The sequence below is a fragment of the Gymnogyps californianus genome, chromosome 7 (assembly GCF_018139145.2).
Source record: "Gymnogyps californianus isolate 813 chromosome 7, ASM1813914v2, whole genome shotgun sequence".
Lineage (NCBI taxonomy): Eukaryota > Metazoa > Chordata > Aves > Accipitriformes > Cathartidae > Gymnogyps > Gymnogyps californianus.
The window spans coordinates 13,619,209-13,639,346 of NC_059477.1; the positions used below are offsets into that span (position 1 = coordinate 13,619,209).

At 40.2% G+C, this 20,138-nt stretch overlaps 1 protein-coding gene across 1 annotated transcript; it reads left to right on the plus strand.

The window, feature by feature from the left end:
* Window positions 1–19,638, plus strand: CASP10 (caspase 10). The gene is made up of 11 exons (XM_050900451.1): window positions 1–59; window positions 2,782–3,018; window positions 9,658–9,997; window positions 10,141–10,240; window positions 10,825–10,960; window positions 11,753–11,841; window positions 13,164–13,200; window positions 14,392–14,480; window positions 15,986–16,097; window positions 16,865–17,369; window positions 17,900–19,638. The coding sequence occupies exons 2-11, from the start codon at window positions 2,907–2,909 to the stop codon at window positions 18,060–18,062; spliced, it is 1,683 nt and encodes a 560-aa protein (XP_050756408.1). The 5' UTR covers window positions 1–59; window positions 2,782–2,906; the 3' UTR covers window positions 18,063–19,638.
* Window positions 19,639–20,138: the final 500 nt, after the last annotated feature.

Here is a 20,138-nt window from a genome sequence, read left to right on the forward strand (position 1 = left end):
GGATGAGAATGGCAGCTATCATATAGCACTGCAACAGATCTTACAACCAAGTACAACAGGTAAACAGGATGGAAAGAGCTCTAAACTGTATAGCTGTTGGTTTTTCCAGGGGTTTGTGTTTTTATTGTTTCATTGGGTTTTTTTAGCATACCTATTAGCAGTGCACTGATCTAGGTTCTTCTATTGATGCTTAAAACAAATACAAGCCAGTGCAAACCACTGAAACTCACTGGGTACTTTCCCCAGCACCTAAAAATGGAAAATGTGTCAGGAAAGAATGCCTACCCAGCAATGCCAGTTCTTCATTAACAAGTTCTGGCTTGTGTGCCTCCACAGACTAGCAAAACAGGAGGAGGACAGAAATGGTCTTTTAAATAATTGGGATTCCATCTGCCCGCTGCATTAGAGGTTGTGATTCACCCAGAATCCTGTGTCATCAGTGCTGTCCACAGCACACAAGGGTTATGTGTTAATAAATGTGAGAGTCTGCCATGTTTTGGGCTAACTGTTTTCCGCTGATGCAAAAATGAGTCTACATGTGGCAGGGCTTTACAGTAATCTACCACACAGTTAAAAAAATGTGGGATTTTGGCAGATGTTTTGTGGAAGCTGAAACATGATTCACACTTGTTGCACCAGGCATAGTTGTAAAAGTACACTTTATCATATTTGAACCTAAATGTCATGTAGCAGCCACTGGCTCTTTAGACTGGATTAAACACCCCACCCTCACTGCTTTTTTGCTTATGAGAAAGAATATGTCTTTATTAAATTTTTTTTTCCAAGTTGCCCTTGTTCTTCTGAAAAAGACATGAGTGAAAATTGTCCTAAATAGAGAAATTTTTCTCCAGTGTAGCAGATGCCTAACATGAAGTGTTCTGTTAACCTGCTCGTTATATAACAGTATAACCTGAATGAGTTGTATTGAAACTTATTGTTACTGAATTTATGGCATTATCTTCCCTCCTAAAGTAGGCCACTTGCAAGTTTTTAATACTCATAATAGTCTCCTGTCCAGGAAAAAGATTCAAGGCCTTGGCGTGCCTTGCTTGGTTTCTGGTGTAGTTACACCATACATCCTTCTGGCATGTGTTTCATGCAAGCAGAAAGGAAAGGGGTTTTTGCTAGTACAGGGTATGCTAGTTCCTTGAGTAAATATACTGCAAAAAGATTTTTTGCTAGTGTAGCTGCATTTGATTTGAGCAAAAAGCAGCTGTGCTTACATATATAACTTCACCAACAATGCTTTTCATTGTAGACCCAAGTCTAACAGGCAGCTAGCCTATTGATACTATACATTGTATACTATCAGTATACACTAGTATATTGATAATAATTAGGAGGGCTTGGCCAGTAAACTTACTCTGGTAGCAGTGACTTTTTTTTATTCCTCGATATTATGTTGTACTTCTTAGGTGTTGGCTTCACATCATTTTTATTAACTTTTTTTTTTGAAACCAAGCTTCTTAAGTTTCATTCAGAAAAGAACAAATGAGTTTTCAAGTAGCTTCTATAATTAAAAGTAAAAATCACTTTTATTTGGCAAAGAGTAGACATCGAAGTCTAAAAAGTGCTCAGGAGTCCTTCCTTGCTATGTGATGTAGACCCAGTCTCTTCCTGGCTTAAGAGGTTCCTAAACCACTGATTGATGAGGATCGTTAAGAGTATATGAAGAGGAGAAACCCACTGAACAAGTTTTACCTTATTGTCTTTAACTAGCCATATAAAATGTTAATATTAAAATATATATTTATTTATATTAATGTACCATTTTGTATAATATATAAAGTACATTTTATATCATTGTGATTAGATCTTCACTCGTTATCTTTTTTAATTTTGTATTCAATTTTATCTGCATGTTAACTGTAGGAAGTTACATACACAGTTGTGATGAGAAGAAGTTTTTGCACAATTTAGAAAAATAATTCACCTGTATTGCAAGCCTATGCATTCCATACTTTTCTCTTTCCACTTCATAAGCTATAGTGGCCTCTTTAATGAAAGTATATGGAAACTTTTTAATAGCTTTGAATTGGGAAATGCAATCCCAAATTTTATGTTAAACTATGGGTACATGTTACTTGTGTTACTGTAATTTTATGTAGGCACAGGCATAAGAGGAAAAATAGAAGATAATTTTTTGCAAAATTCAGACATTCTCTAAAAGCTTGTTCTCTATGGGTGTTAAAGTAAAAATACTAAATCCAATTTCATGATGTTATAGGTGTGGAAATAAATGCGTCATACCGAGGCAGGGCGAGGGGGCAGGTCTTCCTTTCAGTTCACTGTTTTCTAAGAAAAGGCCTATTGAACTGGTCCTTTTCTTAAATTAGTGCCATATTGCTTCTGGCTTTAAAAATATTTTATGTCTTAAAATTACGCTCATATGTATTCCACACACTCAAGTAGACAACTTCCTGCATTGCATCAGCAGAAGGGTCTGTATTATATGTGGTAGGTAATAAAAATAGCATTCATTTCTAACACTGAATATTTAATAACTGACTAGCTTACAATAAAATAAAGCACAAGTGTAATTTTGAAACTCCACCTTGCTCATGTTTCATGGCATAAAAGAAGGATGATAAAATGACAGATTTGGAATCTTAAAAGTTACTTCCTGTATGGTTGGTAAATGAAGCAAATGGTGAAAGAAAGATGTTTTCTGTGGTTGTAGAAATAAGATGTGATTCCTAGTTATCATATATATCTATGTGATGTTAATAAATGTGATTTCTTTCACAAATTAACTTAACTTTTTCCCATTTCCCTTACTAGCTTTTGCATGTGATGAGCACTTCTGCTGCCTTATAGACAACCAAAAGCAGGGAGAATGGAACCAAGAGGAGGCAGAGAGATGAGGGAAAGAAATATGGAAATTTCAAGCAGGACCAAGAAGGGGAATGGTAGGGAGAACCAAGAGAAGAACAAGTAGGGAAAAGAAGATTTGGAGGAGAAATAAAGCATCAATATTGGAAGGAGAAAGAAGAAAACAGGAGAAAAGGGAGAAAGGAAGTAAGAATCATAGTGGCTGTCTTTACAGGATCTAACGATGTGGTGGGGTTTTGTGGGTTGGTTGTTTTGGGGTTTTTTTGAGTGATGCTAAATACAACTATTTACTTAAAATATTAGCAATAGAATATATTCTGATAGTTTTGTGACAATGTAGGTTTGGTTTGGGGGTTATGAAGTGTACATGTTCTTCACCTTAGTGCATGACCCAGTAAGTGAAGTCTACGTCCCCTTCCTTAAGAAATGACGAAGAAACGCTGTTTTGAAAACTGTAGAGGCTCCTGTAAATAACCCTTGCAGTGAAAAAGGAAGGGACTCTGTGTCTGGCTGCTTGGGTTGGAAGTGATCACAGCCCTCTAATGACCAAAGAGTTGTGGGGACATGTCATGTATTGTGTAACATTCGTGGATGTCAGATACTGATTTTCAACACTGATATCTTGACCCTCAGTAGATTCTTAAACCATAGCAGTACTCATTCTGTAATCATTCATCTAAGCAGTATTTATTGCCTTGACACCTCTTTGAAGAGTGGCATGTGGGTAGATTGATTCCCTGTACTCTGCTGCATAGTGAAAAGTAGCACTGAAGTCCGTATTTATTAACACGCAGGAATTCTGTTATGCCAGAAGTCTGTCACTTCTCCCATAACTTTTTGTGTCCCTCTGTACATGTGATAGGGACTGTCTGTTCTTGCTGTACTGTGCACCTAAAACCTGAGTCTGGCAAGTGACTGGATGCAGGGCCTGGGTTGCATCAAGTTGTACATGTATTGCAGATAGAGTGGTTGAATGATATCAAACTTCCTTTCAGTAGCCAGAAGAAAAGGGGGAAAAGAATTAATTCTGGATACATCATGAGTTTAGGGTGTTAGCACAGGAACATAAAAAAGTGACATGCTGATGAAATTTCATGGTCACGGACTGCCAAAGTGTCTAGTTTTCAGAACCTGCTGTTGAACAAGATAAAACAAGCCACTCCTCTGCTCCTGCATTGTCAGTGCTTGGAACAAGGCTGTCAGACTCACTGCTCCATGGCACTGAATTTTAGTTTTGCTTTCTGATAACTGAAATAGAAATTTCTTGTACTTCTGTATGTGCCGTATATATGGAAGAGGGAAAAGAGAATTGGCAGAATATAGATGATGCCTTTCAGTGGCTCAGAAGGTGTACCCATGAGGCAGGACATTCTGTGGTGTTTTGCACCAGACTTAAGTTGCATGATTTATCTCAGCCACCAACACTGATGTGACTGAGCCATAAATCCAGTTTACTTTGTACTGTTACATACTTGCGTCTTACAATGGTTGCCAACTTATTATCCAGAAAAGAAGTTATGTTCAAGTGGAAGTTATGGTGCTAACAGTTGTAGATGGAGCATGCTGTATGTCTGATCTCCCCTTTCAACTCTGCATAAGAAGTAACAGTGACTCCTGTTACAGATACCTGAGTCAGAGAAGCTTTTTATGACAGTTTCTGAGAATTCTTTTCTGATATCCAGGGTTTACATTTCTGACATGCAGGATGATGTTGCTGAGAAGCTGCCATCTGTGTCGATGATCTGCTGTGTATCTGACTATGTCCTATTTAAACTATATCTCCTGTACTGAATTATTTGACCGCTTTTCTGTGGCTGTTTTGGAGAAAGTCTTTTTTTCAGCTTCTGTATTAGAATCAATAAGACATTGCAAGTCTTTTAGGAATTCTGGTTTTGTGGATTGTGCCTTTCTGTACATGCTGTATTTTAAAATTTGTGTTGCTCTGAGAGTGTATTGTCACTCTCATTGTTTTGTAGAAACATCATAAGAAATGTGATTTGAATCTGGCAAAATTGGTGCTGTTACTACTACTACTACTAAATTACTGTTACTGCTAAATTATAAATGCTGGATTTCAAGCTGATTTTCTGAAGAAAATTTCTGCATGCAGTCAGACTGATTGTTCCCATCTCCCTCTAGACCACTGAATAACTCTTGAAATTCTTGGTCATCTTGTAGACCTCTACAGCTTGTTAAATTTGGCTGTAAAGTTCTACAGCTCTATTAAAGTGAGCTGAGTGAGTAAAGGACAGCGAGCCGTTTAGTTTCAACAGATAACTCGGCCATTGTTTGTGTGTTGGACAGCAGCTCTTTGGCATGAGCAGGGAGACTCTTCCCATTCTGGCTCCACTGACCCGAGGGTGTGGGGGGGATACAGGTGTCACCAGAGATGCTGAAAGCCCCAAGGACCCTGCACCGAGCAGGGCCTGCTCACCTTCCTCCTCCTCCCCCTTACTGCAGCAGGGGTGTGGAGGGGACAGACCCGCATAAAAACACCATTGAAGCCCTCTCCCACAAGCACTACGCTCAAGCTTCTTGTCAGTGAAAAAAATCTGCCAAAAATCTTTGGGGCTTTTTTGCGATGTAGCCTGCTTTAAAATGGCTTGACGGCAAAAGCGAAAAGAGTTACTGGTCACTTGTATTTCGTCCTGGAAGCGTTGTCGGTTGCTTGTTTCTGACTATCTAGGGAAGTTCCTCGGCCGGGGGGACGGGTAAGAGGTTCACAAGCCCTGAGGCCGAGTGCTGGGGGGGCCCCGGCCCGGGCCCGGCCGGAGCGGAAGGGCAGCCGATCACCGCGGGGCGCGCCGCGCTTCGTGGGAGCCCGCCCGGCCGCAGAGGAAGGGCTGCCGATCCCCGCGGGGCGCGCCGCGCTTCGTGGGAGCCCGCCCGCCCACTGGCAGCGGTGTCGTGCTCCGCGGACGTGCCCCCAACTCCTTCCCCTAGATCGACTTTGTCCCACTTGCCGCCCGCGGTACTGGGGATGCCGCCTGCTCCTTGCACGGCCTCGGGCTGGCAGCACGGCCGGTCCCGCCGTCGGCAGGGCGTAAGGCTCCGCGCCCCCCCGCAGGGAGGCCCGGCGTCGTGACTCAGCACTTAGGCACGCGCCGCCGGAAATAAACCGGGAAGCGCTGAGCTCCGCCCCCAGAGTGGCTGCCGGGAGAGGGGACGAGGTCGGAATTAATTTAAGAGGTAAGAAAGGCGGGACTGAAATGGAGGGGGAACGAAGGAAGGTTTCAGCTCCCGAGTCCGGAGCCTAAATCCCGCTCCTTCCTTCCGCTATTGTGCAGCTGCCTCCGGGCTGCCCGCGGGGCCGGAGCTGAATATTCCACTTGCTTGTGGGGCTGTGGGCTGAGCCTCGGCATTCCATTGTGTTCTGTGTAGTTGCATTATTCTTAAATCTTTTAGTCTGGCAGTGCCCCAATCAATAAAACTGTAAAGGAAAAAATAGTAATTTGATAATCCTCGTTGCTTATTTTATGTGATTTTCCTTCTCTAAGTGTTGTCCCAAAAATCGGGATTCTTTTACCCGGTGTGCAAAAAAGCCGATTAACACACAGGGTCGAGATATTTGTTTATTTCATGTCTGCGCAGAGATGGGTGCTAGGTGGTAACTCCACAAAGCTAGCACACCCGGTAAAGCATTTTATACATTTCGAGCAACAGTTATCAGTACTTTCACAGTTTCGCTGAGTTGCCCTCGTTCCTATTGGTTCTCGCAAGCCTCATCCCCACTTAAAGTCACAGCATTCTCCTTTTTTACTGAGCATGTTCTGTGAGGAAGGGGTTTGTGTTGGTAGGGGGCTCTCCCTACCCGAGGGAGGGTTTTCTAGTATGTTAATTAGGATAGTTCACTCGAAGTTGCCCTCGCGCTTATCTTGGTATTTCTTTACTCAGCTGACTTATGGTGTCATCTTGTTTCTCTTCTCAAGGTCGTGCCTCGTTAACTAAGTAGCATGCTTTGTTTTGTTTCTTGCATGTCTCCAACATAAGGGTATATCGCAAAACGTAAATTAGAGATGCTGATCCATCACTTTTCTCTGTGTCAATGTTCTGCCTGTCCATGTCCTGCTAGCTCTAGCTGTAAATGTTAGGGTGAGCCATGGCAAACGTGGGGAGCAGGTATGTTCTGGGCCCCATGTGTGTTAGTGCTAGGTGTTTAGCATCATCTTGTTTTATGGGAATAGGGATTGTTTGTTCATTTTCCTTCTTTGCTTTAGGTCTCTCTTTTTTACTGTGATTTTTTATAAATGGCCTGTAAAATGCACAAAGTTGTAGAGGATTCTAAAAACACCGTAGCAGTAAGCTGAGCAGTGGATCAGCAGACAGTGAGCCAGCAGTATTTCCTTTCATTGTAGTGCTGGGAGAGAGGGCCAGCCCAGCCTGCCCTCAGTACAGAGGGGGGGAAGAGAGGTTACAGACAGCTAGTAAATGCAGCACACGTTGAGAGGTCTTGAGGGTACGTGGTGACCGAACCCGCCCTTCTCTCTCTCTAGGCAGGATGGTGTGCGCTGACAGGGTGCACGCTGGCCTACAAACCACAAGCACACACAGAGGATGCTTACAAAAAGCACTTGGCCTGTGGTTTGTGGTTTTATTTCGGATCACAGCTGCAAGCAATTGCACGTAGGTAAAGCAACGTTTCTCTATAAAAGCTGACTTTAGGACAGAGCTAATTGATGATCTCACTAGCGCAGTGACATCCTCCCAGCCAAGGACGCTTGACCGTATGACACTGCCAGTCACTTCAGTTGCAGTTGTGTTATCTGTATTATCATCGTTTTTGTTACTATTAAATTACTATATACTTTTATCCACGACTATCTGAATAAAGTTAGATCTGATATAGCAACTATTAGTGCATACCTGGATGCTTAATAAAACATACATATATTGGTAATCCTGATGTTTAACTGGTTTAATTCTCTTCCTATTGGAACCCAATGGGTACTTGTCTTTTATTTCCTATTTTCAAATACTATTTTGTGGAAATTGGTTTGGTATTGGACGTATAACTACTTTAAAGAGTTGGGCGGAAGTAAGGCAGCTGAGTAGGAATCTGGGCATTGTACCGCAGAGGATAGTCCGGATCTGTCTCCTCAGCAGTCTGAACCTTTACCAACGCATAACTGCTCAGGGTAGTTGGGTTATGACAGGCTGTTCCAAACTCAAGCTGGAAATGTTTGGAGTGAAAAAAGCTTTCCAAGAATGGCAGCAACACAGACTTGAAAACTATTTTAAAGGGAGATGGAAGAATTTGTGCTGGATCTTGCTTCACTTTGATTGGCTGATGAAATGACTATGTACACCTGGTGTACACACAACTTGTCTCTGTTCTCCTAAAGCGATGACTTTTTAACTCATTTAGTTGAAATCACTGGCTCTAAATTCTGAATTGTCATAATTCAGTTTGAACCTGGATTATATAGGCTTGTTAGTTTAGGCAGGAATCAGTTTAACCTAAGTTATTCTGCTAAATTTAGTTGATTAAAGTGTCTAGATAAGGTTTTAAAGTAGCTTTTAGCTAAATGAATTTGAAGTCTGATTTACTGTGATATAATTTCTGTGTGTAGATAACAGGCTGAGATCTGAACCTTTTTGATAGCAGCGTAAGTGAAGAGGATGTCACAACACATGGGTTTTCATATGAGGAGAGAAGGAATGTGAAGAACAATTATTGAGCTAGGGGAGAGTAAGTTTGAATACAGGAAAAAGCAATCTGACCTTTTTTTTTTGGCAGAGGCTCTGACTTGTGACTTAGGGACAGGACACAATTCAGGATTCCTGCATTCTGTCAAATCTGGTTTCCTAACTGGGCATCTGGACTTGGGGATCAGATTTTCTATCTGCCTCTGAACACAAAAATGCAATAGTCTCTTCTCTGTGCCCCCATGTGCTATGATGTCCTCTGTGGTGTATCTGCTGAGCTGTCCTCCCAGATGCTTCAAAGGCTTCAGATTGAGAGGTTCTGTCCCTACTCCGCTTCCCTGATTTTTTTCTTGTGCTCCCTCGTGTAGAAAGCTTCGCTGCTTCCAGCTGCTGTGAACAAAAGATTAAAGACCTGTCTGCCCATTTGGGCAGAAGGCACTGAAGCACCTTTTTACCTATGTAACCTTCCACAGGCAGAAAAGAATGCCTAGGCTACATGGAAGAAGTTAGTGTAGTGGAAGGGTGATTAGTCTCTGTTAAACTTGAGTGAGATTGAGTTGTTTGTGCAGAGCCTGTTTAGACTGGGCACTGAGCGCTATTACATTTTAGTTGACATTTACTTATAAGGGAGGCTTTAGGGTTTTCCTATGCCAAATGTGAAACACAGTCTGGTAGCAAGGTATGACTGGGAGTGGACAGATATTCCACAGCTTCAGCTTGGGTGTCAGATGTGTAACAGAGGAACACCTCCCTGCTACAGCCAGAGAAGAATGAGGCCTTGGACTGCAGATCAAGGAACATGTGTGAACCACTGAGAGTTGTAATAAGTTACTGCAGGAACTCTTCCCACGTACAATGGAGAGAAGCAAAGATTTGAACATGGAAGATGTTTGAAAGAAATAGAAGAACTTAGGGACCTCTTGAGGTCATCTAGCCCAGTTTTCTGCTCAGAGCAGGGCTAACTTCAAATTTAGACTGGGTTGTTCAGAGCTTCTGCCAAATCTGGTCTTCGTTGTAGTCTTGTGTTTGGAGAAGGAAGTAAGTTTCAAATTTATTTAAAAGGAAACTCCTCTTCTGCAGAGAATTCAGGGCTTCCAAACAGCTGTTGGATGAAATCTTATTACAAGGATTGTTGTATTGAAGATTCAAGTGTTACTAGCGTTTGCTTTCTACTTTCAGGCAGAGAGACCGTTGGTTCCAGCAACATGGAGGTTGATGTCAGCTTGAAGTTCCGTCAGCAGCTTCTGCTCATTGATGAAAATCTGGTGGCTGAAGATGTAGCAGCTTTAAAATTTCTCTGTACTGACTTGCTCCCCTTCAAAAAACTAGAAAGTGTGAAGTCAGCAGTGGATATCTTTGAGCTTCTCATGGCTGAAGAATATCTGAATGAGGAAGATACTTTCCTACTAGCTGAACTCTTATACAGAATGAAATGTCACTCCTTGCTTAGGAAACTTGGTTATACCAAGGAGAAAGTGCAAGAATGTCTGCATGAGAAGGGAAGAGTGTCTCCGTACAGGTAAGCTTGCAGTGGGATTCTGTTCTCTCCATTACTGCCACCTATGCCATACTGTTTCCTTTTCAATTTTTAAATTCTCAGATTGCTTTTAATTTCTACACCATCTTCTGTTCTGCTTTTATCTCACTGGATCTCTGTTACAGGCAGATGCTGTATGAATTGTCAGAGAACATTACCAATGAGATGTTGAAGGATATCATATTCCTCCTGCAAAAATGTCTTCCAAAGCGACGGATAACTCTTGTATGTGAGGAGAGAGCCAAATGTGTATATGGCGGGAAGGGAAGAAGGAGGGGGGGAAATAGGAGGAAAAACATGAAGAAAAAAGTATTTGGCAGAATAGGGCATAATCTGCAACAAAGCTGGTCAGTGTTTATAGGGTTAGCAAGGAGGAAGCTGCTGACAGGTAAGTGTGGAATTTGGTGCTTTGTGCCAAGGTCAATCACTGACAGTCCACAGTCTTGCATTAGATCATAAAAGGGTGACGGATCAAATCTTTGCCCTGCTTGAGCCATGTGCAAAGGAGATTCATGTCCATATGTCATTGGTACCGTTTCACAGCAATAAAGCCTTCTTGAAGCCAAGAGTCATTAATATGGTTTGGGTGAATCTGTTTAAACAAGACCATACCAAATAATAGTGCAACCAGTAGCTTTCCGTGGAGCAACATTTCCACCTCCCACAGTGATGTAAAATTGACTGCTTGGACCTTGTTGGTAGGAAGCAAAGCAGATAATAATGTGATTGTTTGAGGCAGACAGGGCTGAGGCAGGTTTTGAGTTCTAAGGAACAATAACTATATTTTACTCTCTCCTTTTGGCTGTCAGTCTGCTCTGGAATTGCTGATTTTATTGGAAAAACAGGGCCTTTTAACTGAAAACAATGTACAGATGCTGGAGGAAGTCTGTATGAATGTTTCACCTGATCTCCTGGAAACAGTAAACTGCTACAAAAGGGCAAAAGGTGAGAAATTCAGAGTCAGGGAGTAGGTTTGCTAAAATGCAGGAAGCACTAAAAGGGTCTGGGCAACTGAACCTCAAGATCCTATGTGTGCATTGCTGTAACAGGAGCTAGAGTGGGATCGTTCATCTTCACACACAAATTTGGCATAACAGTCCCTAGCTTGCATTACTTCCTACCTGAATTCCAGTAGTGACATGCTGGAATATCTGAGAACGCACAGAGCAGTCCAGCACATACAGAACAGGCTGGGAAACTAAAACTCTATTTATAGTTATGTTGCACTTCTCCATTTCCCTATGAATAGTATTGAGATGATTATGAATGTCCCATAAAAGGCACTTTGTGATGTATGAATGTACGCTACAACAAGGCAGTTGCCTGCTAATAAGCTGGCCGCGCAAACTGTGTGTGCATGTGTGGTATGTGGTAGGCTTTATTATTAAATGTGTGATTCACGTTATCAGGGATTATACTGCAGTTTGTAATATTCCTTCATTTAACGTCCTGTGGAGTGACTATAAGCATACTGGGGGAAAAGTTCTATTTCCATTTATTTAAGCACTGGGAAACAAATTCTGGGAAGTACAAAGCTACATCTCCCCAGTAGATGCAAGGGTACTCAGCGTTTCATGAGTTCCATTCCCCCATGCTTTCTGAGAGTGTTTCAAAGTTGCTTTCTATTTTAATATATCTTTCAGTAAGTACAGATCCGCATTTGCCTACTGTGCAGATTCATACTAGTTTAACTAAAAGGCACTTGGCTTCTCTCATTTTGTCTGTTTCTGCTCTTAGTGTCTCTGCCTCAGCAGGAGAACACTCTGCCAGTCAAGGAATCTTCACTGTCTCACACTGGAGACATCAGAGTATTCACTTCCCCACAGGTACACTGGAGTACATACTGCGAACTTGGGTTTTAGTGGTTTGGGGGGTTGGGTTCTTTTTCTTGCCTTTATTTTGAAACCATACTGGCTGTGAGATTTTTTGCTAAATCTTCTTACTTGGTTTAGGAAAGGAACAAGCATATTTGTTCAGCATGTAAGAAATACAGCTGCATATAGTATCAAATAGTGGAAGTCAAAATTACTACTGCTGGTCATGTGCAATTGGGGAAAAAAATTAATGTTAGGAAGAGAGATGAGTGAGAGAAAAAGCTAGACAGGTGCCTTCTAGAGAATGAGTCAGTCAGTGCTGATTTTTAAAGTTTCGGCTGATCAACACTAAACTGTCTCTAAAGGCTAACACAGTACTTTGATGATCAGTTCAAACTGCTGCTGCTGCTGCTAAAGGAAGTGGTCCCATTTTCTCGATGTACCAGTCCTTGATCAGTTAAACCCTTCCTGCAGCTGCATGATGAATCAGATTGGGAAACTTATCAGGGCTATAACTGATCTCTTTTTTGGGGAAGAGGAGAGGAAGGGAGGGAGTTTTAACCTAGTTCTGAATTAGGAAAACCAGTGATCTTTCTAAGGATGCTTCCCAGAAGTGAAATTCTAGTAGACAAGAGCTGAGTAAAATGAGCTATTTAGTATCAGAAGGGTTTGCATTACTGCTGCTTTGAGCTATATTTGTTCTACATGTGCAGAGGGTTTGGGGAAGCCTTCATGCATGGCACTTGGCACAGTAAGAAGATGAATGTAGTTTTATTAAGAAAACATAGATTTAAAAGAATTTTAAAAAAAGACTAAGAGACTGTTTCCATAATCCTCATGATCATGTTTGATTTTTCTTTAAAATGATGAGAGGTTATACACTTTTTCCATGCTGTATAATAAACCATTGACACTTACTGCTAGAAGATGTCTCTTAGGCAGGACTAGAATCACTAATTATAACAATTTATACTCAAATAATTGACTATCTGAGAGAATTGATATGGGACTATGTTGGGACCTTTATTTTGTTTATAGTGACTGCCTACCCCTATAGTGAGAGGATCATTTGGAAGTGAAAGAAACTTACTTGCTGTTTTCCCTTTATCCTTAAGAGAAAATATAGTTGTTTCCAGCTCTGTGAGATTTGCTGTAAGTGGGGAAGTCTTTTGTAATTTCATTATTAAATGCTTTGCTGCTCTTAGGAATTCGGTATTTGTCCTACTCACTACTTAAAGAGCTTTGTATTAAGCCTATTTTGCTAAAATCACTATGAAAACTTATTATATATAAGAATGATTTTTAACATGGTATTTCTCCCACTCAAAAAATAGGAGACCTCGATCAAATCTGTCAGTTCTAATATCAATGGTAAGAATTTCTGAAAATATGTTTGGTTTTTATTACCATTATGTTTAACGTTGCATTCCTTTACTTTCTCTGGGAAATTTCTAGCATTTGGTTTAATGCAACACACTTACCTTGCTGTCTTCTTGGAAGGGTCTTTTGCTTTCTGCACAAATAGATTTGAAGGATTTCTGTTCTTATATAAAAGAGGCAAGAGAAAATTGGCAAATCCTGTGTACTTTGTCAGTCATTTACTAGAAACTAACTAAGGTGTTTTCTGGGAAGTGAAATAAGGGCTGGTCTGATTAGAAGCAAAAAGATGATTTCTTTCCTGAAAACGAAAAACAAGTTTTCTGTTTAAATATCCATGGGAGGACAAGAGAATGGGACATTATGACTGTTTATAAAACTGAGACGTTATTTTTTTGGGTGCAGGATTTTACCTCTGACTTCTTTTGCTGTATAGATCGTTATGTTGAAGAGCCTGGGAGTGTTGCATGGTAGAGATGGATGTTTTGAATGCATTAAATAGTGTATGATTTGTACAAAAGGAGACAAGCGTTTTAGGGCATTCAGAAGGAGAAGTAAATGAAGCAGCAATAAATAAAGTTATGTTTTGGATCAGATCTCTGAAAAGATTCTGTACAAATAATAGTGGGTAGTTTGCATCCATCTTTGTGACTCCACGTCAAATAGACCAGTGGCAAAGTATAGCAGTACAACATCTATCGGCTCTTTTCCACTTTCAAGATCTGTCAGTGCAGCCTTGCTCTGAAAGTTAGTCTGAGAGTTATTATCAGTGATTCAGGAACAAAACAAACAAACAAAAAAATCTGTAATGGGAGCTTCAGTAGTAACATTGCAGATCCTTCTTACAATGCAGTTTATTTCTAAGCTGATTTCCAAATGAAAAATTCATTTGAATGTCTCAGGTAGAATCTGTCCTTGTACCATGGATATCTTTGTTCCACGATACCAATACAAATAGAAACCTTGCCTTTGTCACAAAAGTATATGTAATAAAAATAACTGGAGACATGTTCAGAATAGATCCTTTGAACATGACAGTGCTATCTCATATGGAGGAATTATTCCTTTCAATGAAACAGTATTTCAAATGCAAAAAGTGCTGTATTGTAGCTAAACTCCTTTTTGCCACATTCACCAATATTGGATTTCTCTTCAAAAATATCTATGCTGATCTTTTTTTCCTAGATAACAAAGCAGCCAGTCTTACACACGGCTTCTCTGAAATGAACCTGGAGCTGCCTAGAGAATTCAGCAATGTAGAAAATGAATCCAAGGTTTGAGACAATCTCTTAAATCCTTCTTTTTGAATACGTGGGTGTGTGAGGTCTTCATCCCTGTAATGACATTTATCATGCAAGGACTTGTGAGATGTCTGTGTGTCTCATGAAGTTTTTTGAGTTGTGTGATCAACTGGAATTTTTCAGAGAATATTTTAACCTTGGAGGCCAGAAACTTACCAATATTGAAAGGTGTGGTGGAGGCAAAACACGCATAATACCTTTGATGTTATCCACACATCAGTGCATCTGCTTATCTTCCTGATACAAGCAAAACATTTGGCATTTTCTTAAGTTGTGCATTTTAGAGATGACAGCAGAATGTGCAAGACATGAAGACAAACATAGCTTCACAGTTCTCTATGGATCTGGCGTAGAAAAAGCTTCAGGGCATCTTGAATTTAAAAGCGATTAAGGGGTAGCATGCAAAGACCTTGTGAGAAGGATAAAAGAAGGCAAGAGTTTTTAGTAAGCTATTGCAGGCATGTAACAGTCTTCCTCAATAAACCAGAGGCCTTGGTAGAGGAGAAAATATCCCTTTTGTGAGATCCCTTCTTAGAAGCCTTATGTGCACTCTTTAACCTTGTACAGCAGTGTAACCACTGAATTCTCCTTCTGGCTTTTTCCTTCTGATGAGCATGGATATTGAGGGAGCAAGTTGCTGCATTTGTTTATAACTATTTAATTTCTTGAAGTTCTGTGCTATAACATATTTTTTCATCACCTGATGTTCCGACTGCTGTAGCAAAAGTACTTCTTGCTGCTGTTGAAGGAGCTTGGAGTGCTGCCTTCATTTTGTTCTACTAAAATGCACAAAAGCAGGTGTTTGTTGCTCTCTCTAGTGAGCAGAAAGGAACTGGAGTGGTCGGAGTTTTTTATTTCAACCCAAGGTTGGACTTGAAGAGATAGTACTTGAAGTTTTGGTGACTTTTCAGTTTTTAAAACGTTCTTTCCTAAGAGTCGGAGGTAACTTTTAAGTCTTAGCAAAACTGGTAGTGTGGCAGGTTTATGCACTTCTGAGATCTCTGTTCTGCTTGCATCCCTTTCCAGTGGATCGGTATGAACCACCTGCTCCAGGTATTCATCACTACTCTCAAAAAAACCAACTTCAGATGTCTAACATCCTGTAGTTTCACTGTGAACCCTCTGCCATCTGAAGTTAAAATCCTGTCGTGACATTGGAAACACTTGGGGACTTCTATCCCCATCACCAATTCAGATTGCAAAGTTTGGCTGCTGAATCCTGCCTTTTGCACACAGATGCCCAACCCAGCTGCTAAACCTTTCCTCTGCAGTTTGATAGTATGGTGACAGAGTGTGCTTGAGGCTTCACCCATGCTTTTCACACAAGGAGGCACCATTGAGTTCCAGCTTTTCAAAAGTAACTCACAGTCTTAGGTGCCTCTAATTTTTGCATGCCAATTTTGAAACATGTTAAGGAAATATGAGTGAGTTGAATAAATTCATTGAGGCTGTAAGCTTTTTTCCTCTCCTTTCTACAGAAGATGACAAGCTACAAAATGGATGGACCACACAGAGGTTTTTGTCTTGTTATTAATAATGTTAACTTCGATAGGTCTCTTCAGGAGAGAAAGGGTTCTTGCAAAGATGCTGGTAAGTTACTGAAGTGAGATTTTTTTGAGGGTTAGTCTCTGTGTTTCCCCATGTGAGCTGATTGTCTAGTATTGCTCTGTATTTTATTGTCTATATTTTAGTTAGTTAATATTAATAAAGAGTAAAATGTTTGATATGTGTTAAATTATGTCATTTGTGTATCCTAGGGGAGGAAGGGTTAAAGGATGAGTAACCACTGAGTTTCTGATGCAGCAGGATCATCCTTGAATCATTTTAAGAATCTCTTTTTACTTAGCCTTTATCTATAGCTAGAATAAAGAACTAAAACTAAACTAAACCATCATTCTACATAATACAATGCAAAATTCCATAACCAAGCAACTCTGTGCATACTTCTTATTTTATTCTGTTCATTCTGTTTATCTCTTGTGTATGAAACTCTAATAGTCAAAACTGCAACTGGAAAATAATGATGTGAGGAAGATTTTGAAAGATCTAATCTGAAACTCGGGGGGGGGGATTCCTCATATTTTCAGGTGTCATTTGTGAGCTCACTTAGTGTGTCATTATACATTGTAAAATATTATTGTATTTTCTGAAATGTGTCTAGAAAAATCCAGGAACTCTGTGAGCTGATGCCATCTTTTTTTATTCCAGTTAACCTTTAGTTGATACTAGTATAAGGATGAATCTGCAGAAGTGTCAGGGTGTAAGGTCTTTCCCGGTTCAGCTTAGCTTGCATGATGACTTCATAAAATTGTTTTCTACTGCCTCAATTTTTCCTTTTATCTTTCTTTTAATTACAGGGGAACTGGAGCGAGTATTCACATGGCTTGGTCTGGATGTGAGGACTTACACGGATCTGACATCTTGGGAGATTAAAGATCTCATGCGAACTTGGCAGCGTTTGCCAGATCACAAAGACAGGGACTGTTTTATATGTTGTATTCTATCTCATGGAGAGTCAGGAGCGATCTATGGGAAAGATGAGGAACTTGTATCAATCCGCATGATCATGTCCCACTTCACTGCCAAACAATGTCCACAGCTGGCTGAAAAACCCAAACTCTTCTTTATCCAAGCATGCCAGGGTAAAGAGATACAGTGTCCTGTCTATGTTGAACCTGACGCACGAATTCCTGACTTGTCCTCCATGCAACAGAGTGTTTCTCCTTCTGAAAGTATTCCTGAAGAGGCTGATTTCCTCCTAGGCATGGCCACAATTGATGGATATGTCTCTTTCCGGCACATTCAGCAGGGTGCTTGGTATATTCAGGCCCTGTGCAGCAAGCTACAGTTGTTGGTACCAAGGTAAATACTTTGCTTAGCTCTTCCATGAAAAAATGGGAGGAACTTCCCCATTTTTTTTTCTCCAAAGGCAAATTCACATGGGAACACTAACCCATGTTCTGAGGTGAACAAAATTAGTTAAACTGATGATTTGTTTGCTTGCCACTGATAAATGTACATTAACACTGCTAGTACCATAGAGATACACTGGAGAATGTGAAGTTTATTGTAAAAAACCTCAAAACCTCTTATCTGTATTCTTTAAGGCAGAGCCATCTGTTTCTTGAGTGGATTTAGGTAAAAATATTTTATTCCATTATTTTTCTTTAGTGGTTGAATCAAGCAAGACAGAGTAAGAAAAGGTCTTCTGTTTTTAATGTGACTCAAATGAGAACAAAAGAGGAGAAATTTAGAGAAAACTATGTGTTTTCTTTTTTGTGTTTTAAATGTTTATACTGTATCTTCTAGATGATCTGGGAAGTGTTAAATGGAGTGCCATCTGCTCATTAATAAGTCATCTTTTTTTATTTTTGCTCTCCTTCTGGCTGTAGGGGTGAAGATATTTTGTCGATTCTTACAGAAGTTAATGAAGATGTGGGCAGACGTGTTGACCGCTTGGGGACGAAGAAGCAGATGCCCCAACCGGCATATACCTTAAGAAGAAAATTTATATTCCCAATACCTGGAGACCCTCCTCCTTCACAGCAACATTGAGGCTTTTAAAATACATTCTTTTATCAGCACATCTGATTTAAATGCAATTCACCACACTACCTGTTTTTAAGGCAGTTACCCAGAATTCTGAGGAACTGTTAGCTTCAAGGCAAGGCCTCATAAAGTTTTTGCCAAACAGTGAAACTGGAGGAGACACAATTAAAACAATCCATGTGCCAGCTATTTACATCATCTGTATATTCAGAGTTACCAGGCTTTGGAGAAGCATGCTTCTATCATGTTAAACGTTTTTGTACTTGCACAGACTGCACATACAGAAGTGTTTTTCTGACAGCATAAGGGTTGCATGTAGCCTTCCATATCTAAACCAGGATTGTTAATGGTCTGGTTTAGGCTCATCGTGTTTTATTTTGCAGGCTAACTATTTTAAATCCTGCCTCTAAATCCACTAGCTATGTTCATAAAGAAAGAGAAAGGTGGGAATGAAGAGGAGAAAGCTTAAGTAGTAAGTGGAAAGGATTTCTTCCATCTGTAATTTAAATTATGTTTAACTTAATGGAGAACCAGTTAACTATTGAAATCAGTAATTTCTTCCACAATGCACACTGATACCATCTAATGGCTAACATAAACCTCATGTACAATGAGATTTTTCCAAAACTGAGTAAAGCCAAAATGCTGTGTAGTATTCTCTCTGTGAAACCTTGTGAACTGTCATTTCCCCATCACTTCTGGGAAGAAAAGTTAGGGTAGAAGATTTGCACACTATGAAATATGGCATTCAGCAGTGTATCTGTATAGGTTTATCAGATTGATTAACTTTGTTAAGCATTACATTTTCTGATTATCATTTCTTGTTTTAAGATCTAAAATGCAGCCATATGAGAAACAAGGCTTCTTGTTGATTAAGTTTCTAACAGAGCATTTTGTGAGTTAACTGAAATAATGTCATGTTGTTCTGTTACAAGCATTTACTATGTATGTCTGTGTCCTTCCTGTTTGTTACTGCATTAAATTTATACCTCTTTTTAAGAGCTTGGTGAGATAAAAATTACGTACTGGAGTAAGGCTTATCCTTGTTTCTGACTGGCCCCTGCACTTCATTGGGCTGCATGAATCAGTGGGGTTTTAACTGCCTCAGGGTTTAAGCTGCAGTGAAACTTAGTTTATTTCAGCAAAACACTGATTGTTATATATGATTACTAGCCATAAGTTAGGGTGAAGATCTGAAAGAGTACTGTCTAGTGCTGTTGAACACAATTTCTAGCTTGCACTATCCAGGATTTTTAGGAGGAGAGTTTTGCATCATACTGAGTATTGAAACACAGCCAGTTTGCCAAAACGTAATGGTCACTTTTTATCATGATGAATTGACTGTTATGTGACCCATACGTATTTTGAGTCTTCTGAGTTAGTATGGCTGCCACACTTGAAGTCACTTTTGTGCCACAGATAGAAAATGTTTTGTCTGTTAGTAGAATATATAACATATTGTAGTGGAATCGTGAAGTTTCTGGCTGGTAATTGCTGTTCAGACTTGGTGCACTCGTTTTGTATGTTTAGGTAACAACTGAATTTTTATCGGTATGGAGTAAACACAACAATTTTGACCTTGTTTTGTGGGATCTTGTTTTCATTTTTAAGTTTGGTAGACAGAGAACACCATCATGTTATGTTGCTTTCTCTGTAAAGACTTCTGCCTGGGTAATCTCCAGTTAAATCGTAGGTAGGTAAAGGCAGTCAGAAGAGTCTAAGCTGACTTCTGCCTTGAGTTCCCTGGGCAGAGGGATCCACACTTGTGGAGTATAAAAGACTGGTAAAGTCTTCCTCGCTCATAATAAGGTTTGTTCAAACACAGTTTACACTAGCATGATTTATACTATTCAGTGTGAATATTTTGCTTGTGTATGTTGAGGGTTGTGTTTATATGGCTGCACACTGTAATACTTGGGTGCATGCAGTGGTACTCTGTCAGCACAAGCGCAAAGGCAGGGTAGGCTTAGCACTGTAACCACAGCTGCAAGGTTGTTTGATGTTTCTGCATGATCTCCTGTGGTGTATTGCAAGATAGCAGTTTGAAAGTCTTGGGGGAGAGTGGGTGGGTTTTATGAAACT